The 6,951-nt window shown below is 30.2% G+C and overlaps 1 protein-coding gene across 6 annotated transcripts; it reads right to left on the bottom strand.

Annotated features, from left to right (window-relative positions):
* Window positions 1–1,892, bottom strand: LOC100802242 (ethylene-responsive transcription factor ERF110). Of its 6 annotated transcripts, XM_006606105.3 has the most exons (3): window positions 1,745–1,892; window positions 1,477–1,650; window positions 1–1,163 (listed from the first exon to the last, which is right to left on the bottom strand). In XM_006606105.3, exon 3 carries the CDS (start codon window positions 949–951, stop codon window positions 112–114), a length of 840 nt encoding a protein of 279 aa, XP_006606168.1. In that variant the 5' UTR covers window positions 952–1,163; window positions 1,477–1,650; window positions 1,745–1,892; the 3' UTR covers window positions 1–111. The 6 variants fall into 6 exon arrangements, with proteins under 6 accessions (XP_006606168.1, XP_025983077.1, XP_006606171.1 ...); XM_026127292.2 differs by having other exon boundaries at window positions 1,477–1,824; XM_006606108.4 differs by having other exon boundaries at window positions 1–1,175; window positions 1,477–1,815.
* Between the last annotated feature and the right edge of the window lie 5,059 nt (window positions 1,893–6,951).

The following is a 6,951-nucleotide window of genomic DNA, read 5'->3' as shown; positions in this document are numbered from 1 at the left end:
TAAAAAAGCAAAAACAGATAAATTAAAATAAATAAACAGAAGAAAGCCTTGTTCTTTCTTTAACCAAAGAAAGAGAAAAAATAGAATAAAGAAAAAAATGTGTATTCCATGTCAACCAGGTGGTGGAGGAGGATAGCCACTGGTATCTGACCACGTCGAAGGTGGAAGCTCCGAAAACTCTGACCCACTACCACCGTCTTCTCCGCCATGACCCTGCTCTCCCGGCGGCCGGAAAATCCCCATTTGCTGGCTGGAAGAAAACAGAGGATACGAAGCAGAGGAAGGCGAAAACGACGGCGGCGGCGGCGATGGCAACAACGACGATGAAGAAGATTGAAACGCTGCCATTTGAGAATCAAAGAACCACTGGTCGAGTCCATGGAAGTCCCCTGTACTCCTCAGCAGCTGAGAATACCCCCAATAATCTCTCAGAAAAGCAGAGGAGCCCTGAAACGGCGCTCCCTGCATCAGCGTCGGCGAAAAACCTGCCACCACTGAACCGGAACCGGAAATGGAATCGGAACCGGCTACCGCACTTGCCGGTAAATCGGGAACCGGAGGAGGAGGTGGAACCGGTACAACGTTTTCGGGGAAATTAAGTTTTGCTCTGTTACCTCTGAACCTCAATGCGGCTTCATCGTAGGCTCTGGCCGCAGCCTCGGCAGTGTCGAATGTCCCAAGCCACACTCTCGCCGCTTTGTGAGGATCGCGAATCTCTGCCGCCCATTTCCCCCACGGCCTCTGCCTCACTCCCCTGTATCTCCTCCTCCTGTCGCCGCCAGCACTTTCAATCTCTTGTGTTTGCGTTTGTGAAGAAGCTGCTGCAATAGCAACACCTCCACTCGCACCAGCGCCAGTGTCATCTTCACGCTCTCTCTTGTGGCCAACTCCCAAATGAGGATGCGAAGAAGACAGAACGGGAGAAGGCGCATGCATAAAACGTGACATCATGGGAAAACCACTTCCCCGCGGCACCCACTGATTGGTTTGGGCCGAAGCTGCAGAGGCTGACACCACATGGCTCGGAACAGAACCTACCTCAGTACTCTCTTCCGCTTCCTCATCGCCGCCTTGCTCCGCCGCGAAGAACTTCCCCGAACCTGAACCTAAACCCCTCTGGTGCGCCACCGTTAGAAAGCAGGTGTTTTATATACTGATTCCTTCTGAGAAAGAAACTGAAACACGTTATTATAAATATATATATATAAGAAGATGGGTAAGAATAAGAGAAATCGAACATGATGAGAAGCTGGCTATAGCCCCCACAGAAACAGTGACCATGTTGCGCCTCTATTACTCTAGCTTCCACCATGCATACACATAATTAACACACACACACACACTCCACTACCACTACCTTTAATTTCTTATACAGTTTTTTTTTTAATATTGTAGATTCTACCTTTGATTCTTCGAAAAAGAAATATATGTTAATGAAAAATGAAGAAGAAGAAGAAGAAAAAAACAATATTGTACCAATAAATAAAGAAATATGTGGCTGCCGATGTTGGTGCCTCGGAGATGATTTTGGCACGTGGAATTTCACACCTAAAGAGGTTTTGTTTTGTTTTGACTGAAAGTTAATGGAGAGAGGATGAAAATGGAACTAAGTAGCTGCACTTTCTGCAAATCCTTTGTGTTGTCGGTTTCCTTTTTGAGATATAGAGAAAGAAAGAAACAGTGATCATCTTTGAGTTGAATACTATGCTCAGTCAAACAAAAAAGAGAGAGCAGATATACATACTTTAATAGTTTTGGGCTTCCTGAATTGTGATTAGCCCATAGTTAACTGACGAAGGACGGTCTGGTTGAAAACTAAATTCAGGATTAAGTCACAACTCACTAATGATTTGCTTAAATATCAGACAAGGCTTAAGCTCCGAACTACTGTGGATTAGGTTGGGAATCACTGCTGAAGTTTATATATACAAAAAAGAATTATTTAGTGAGAAAAATATTTTATATAAGTATAAGAAAAGTAAATCTGAAACTTATAACTATACGTGAATAGTCATATCATTTTTTAAAAAACTCATAGGACTTATACATTTTAGTCTTAATCATTTATAGAAAGATCTAATATCAATATTTAATATTTTTCTTTCATATTCAAAAAATCCCTTTCTAGATAGCAGATAGGTTTTTTATATTATAATTTTCCCCGACTATTATATTATTCAATAATTTTTAATTGGATAATATTATTTTAAAATTTATCATTAAACTAAAAGTTCTTTTTAATAAGTTATATATACAAAATTTTAAGAAAAACTAAAATTATTAAATATTTCATTCATATATTATTTTTAAAATAAACTAAAATATAAATTATTTGATTACCTTTTATATTATTATTCAATTTTTAAAAAAAATTGACACAAATAATCAAAGCTAAATAAAGTTAAAATTTAATAGTTGAATTGGTAAAATTCACATTTTACATGAAATTATTATTAATGTAATAGTTGGTATAAGTTACACTTATATAATTAATCAATTTAATTTCTTTATATATATATATATATATATATATATATATATATATATATATATATAAATGATTATCAAGATTAGAAAATTTTTAAAGTTGTATATTTTTAAAAAAAATCTCATAGAACTCGTGTATTTTAATTTTAATTATTTATGATAAGATTTGATATTTATTTTAACCACTCTGGTATAAAATATATCTATAATTTAATACATCTTTTATATATACACACACGTCTGGTGCATAATAATCTCACGAATGAATTGTTTGAAATTGATTTTGTCCAATTATAATTAAGATTAGTTGTTCTTGCAAAGGATAAAACTTGTTGAAGGAATCTGATTGTATGGTCAAAACACGGCTCTGTGGGAACTTAATTAGACAGCAATTCCATGCATGACTGTAGAATACTGTATATTATTATAGGTGCTAGCTAGGAATATAAAAGAGGAAGGGAGGGTGAGGGTTAAATCTGAATATCTAAGTTAGGCATGAATTCAACGACCAGATTGTTGAACTTTAACAGAAGGGTTTTTGAGAGGTACGTAATGTATGTTGCGCATCATCCAAATACAATAATAAGATAGTGAAATTACAGGGGAAGTGCATGTGTAAAAATAAAATGAAATTAATTATAATTAGATAATAAAGATTATACAGATATAAAATATGAGATGTACTAAATATTGTGTAGATTATATTGTTTTAGAGTGTTTGTTTGGAATTATGTAGATCGGTGGGTTTGTCCTTATAATGAACCCATCACTCAAAAAGAAAAAAAGACAATTCCCCGTCCCCACCCTATTCTTCTCCCAAGTTTTTTTTTGTTTTTGAAAAAAAAAAGTTTACGTAAGTAGGGTTTTGAACTTTTACTGGAGTTAGATGAGATTTTACAGGTAAAAGAATGTTTATGGAGGTATTGAATGAGTAATTTTAGTGCAGTCGTTATTTTATGTTAGTCAAATCTTAAAGTTAAACAATTTGACAATATTATTGAAATAAATTGACTTAGAGTCTTTATATAAAAAATATTCTATTTAATATATTGAATTTATAATAATAAGTTAATTAACGTTACACTTGAAGTTTTCAAAATTTATATTTGCGAGTTTATTTATGATTTTGTTATTTTAATAGTTTATTATGTTGAATATGCAATTAAATCATTCTGTTTTTTTTTTCAAGTACACTAAAAATATACTACGTTTTATAATTAATTACTTTATATATTATTCTGGAATACAGTTAAATATCTTGTTAACTTTATCATGTTTTATAATTACAATAGTAAAAAGTTTTTTTTATAATTAAAGTGCTACTAATAACTTTAGTTATGAATATCTAGATTACTAGCTAGATATATTCATAATATATGAGAATGAATAATACTCCCCCATCCTTTTTATAAGAAACAAAATTATACTAAATTTTGTTTCTTATAAAAAGGACAGAAAGTAATTTTGTTTCTAATATCTAATTAAACATCATTTCATTTAATTATGAGATCAAATATTCTTTTGTTGCTGTAACTATAATTTATTAGTGAGGTTCTGAGTTACATTAAGAACCAAGAGGAGTGATAATAAGTGCTAACTAAAATAGAAATTGAAAGGGGGGGAGGGGAGGTTGGCTGATTAAGCTAGACCTAGCTAGTACATACATTATTTTAACTAACTATGCTCAAGTGCATGCATCAATAATAATTTAGGTGATAAATACCATTACCTAATTGATATGAGGGGTCATGAAAAACAATGGCAGGGGAGCAGGCATGAGTAAGCTTCTCTACCTTTATTTTCGTGGTGGGTATTCATTTTAGTGTATGATTTTTATGGATAGTTGTAACTAAATAAGAAGTTAACGTAAAAGGAAAAATATAAAACTCACATCTCAAGTCTCAACCATACGTTTAATAATTTATAAAAATAAAGCAATATATTAAATAATCTTTCTAATTTAATTTTTTATACATTCACTCATATTATAATTAATATAACTTTTATAATTAAGTATTTTTTTTATACCAGAACACATATATTTTTCACCAACAATAATGCTATTCATGTAAATTATGAGTGATAAATATTTCGATTAATATGTTCTCATAAATATTTCATTTTAATTATGTATTTAACGTAATTACGTGACTAGAATTCAAACTTGAAATGATTAATTAAACTAGAAAAATTTACACCAGTTTATCCATGAAATAATTAAGTGGTTTTATAAATAAGCATTTGATATTCCAAATTAATTTTCATCGTTTGTTCTTTAAAAATCCCAAACATTCGAATTAAAATGGCCAACTTTAACTCTGGTTTTGGGATAATTTAATGGATAATATTCAGTTAGAGTTTTTGATTTAGGGGATCATGATAATTCCATTAAGATATTTGATAAAGAGTGTGTAGTAATATTATTTGGGCAGAGTTTGTTTAAACTCAAGTTAAGTAATTCTACAAAAGTGATTTATTAAGAAATAGACAGGAGTTATTTTTTAAAAATAAGCAGAAAATCATTTCTTGAAAGATAAAGGCATTCAAAATTAGTACGGATCCTGTCCAAATGATATATTATCTTTATTTTTTTTCCTCTACATAAATGATATATTGTCTTTAATTTTCACATTTTTCTTCTTAGAATATCTATCGGTACTTGAATACTAATTGTTTTTGAGATATAATGATAATAGTAAATGATTAATTTAATCCTTAAATTTGTATCTTGTTGTCATTGTAGTCCTCTAAACTATTTTTTTAAAAAAATTAATTGTTAACTTTTTATATTCGAGTTTCCTTTAAGTTCCTAAAATGAACTTATTTTTCTCCCTAAACTTATACTATGGACCAAAATGAGAAAAAAAGAAACTAATTTCCTGGTCTTAAATGAAACTCTAACAAAATTTAAAGACATATTTAAGTTTTTTTTTTTAATTTCAAGAATTAAAATGACTAAGAACTGTTTACTCTAGAGATAACTAACAATGGTTTCGTCAAAAATCAAATCTTTAATATGATGCTTAAAAAACTCAGTTGATCATCTATGAATTTTACTGGATGTTGTTAGTTTTTACGCTTCTTGTTAATCTCAATTAAGTTTAATTAATTTTGATGCATTATAGTACTACATTATTAGTATATTTAAAATAAGTTGTTGTCATATTGCGATAAAAGTTGGATTTAACCTTAAAATAAATCAATTTTTATATATCATCAATGATTAAAGTTTCTTAATTTTCTCAAACAAATTAATATATCTAATTTTCCTAACCCTAGAAAGTTTTCGAAATATGAGCACTCATGAAGACAAGTAGCCAAACAATGTTTTCCAGATTGGGGGATGCAAGATGGCTGGTATAACTACCCAAACTCAAACACCGACTACTTGACACGTGCATGGCGAGTCTTCTTCTATCGTTTTCATCACCACAGACCATCGTGCGGGTGCATTCTGTATCATCACTATGCTTAGCTTTAAAGTTGAATTTTTAGGTACCGTCCTATTTAGGCACGTGTTTTATTTTCTCTGTCTTGTACTTCCAAAGACACACACCAAAGCATCATTGTAAGCTTTCGATTTATTAGAATTTTATTTTAGGAAAGTTCTTTGAAATTGTCGGAATTAGCTATATACTCTACTCTTATAGCATTAAAGTGGCTTTAGGTAACTAATTTAATTAAAACCCTTTAAATACACCCATATGAATACACTTAAAATCTCTATAAATTAATAATGTCAGGATTAAAAAAATTTATTAATTTAAAGAGTTATTAATTTATTGATAAATTAATAATTTGTAGTATTGCCTGCATTTTAAACCACAATTAGCTTTATTGAGATAAAAGCACAATCAGCTTTGCAACATGGGAAATTCTTATTTAACATACATATCTTAACAATCTCACTGAAAAATTGTATATATCAATTACTGTGAGATTATTTTAACTTAATTAATAATTTTGACTCAAGTTATAAATATAAAATTGCATTAAATATTAGTATATGAGAATTTTTTTTATCATTTATAATAATTTTATTTGATTCGAATTGTCATAAATGAAAAATACATATGATATAAAAAAAAATCTTAACAATCTCAACGGCAACAAGATCATAGTAATAGGTATTTAAAAAGAAAAAAAAAAAAAACTTAAACACAATACCATAGCTAGGTATTGCTGGTGTTGTTCTTTACTCCTATTTGAAATTTCACACCAGTAATACACAATAACATTTTATTGATTTCTTTGTTTGGCGTATCACTAAAATGAAACTTCAAATCTATTGAAAGAACAACGCCAATAATACTATATTTATTGTCCATCAAAAGATGTTATTTGTCATTAGAACCTACATAACAGAAGATAAACCTTTGCCATAACTAAGCACTGATTGAAGTTTTTATATGTTACTGTAATACTTTTTTATTACTAATGGTATAATTATCGAATATCTATTTT

The sequence above is a fragment of the Glycine max genome, chromosome 20, assembly GCF_000004515.6.
Source record: "Glycine max cultivar Williams 82 chromosome 20, Glycine_max_v4.0, whole genome shotgun sequence".
NCBI classification, from domain to species: Eukaryota; Viridiplantae; Streptophyta; class Magnoliopsida; order Fabales; family Fabaceae; genus Glycine; species Glycine max.
The sequence above is the reverse complement of the archived record's forward strand: the minus strand, read 5'-3'. Positions and strand labels throughout refer to the sequence as shown.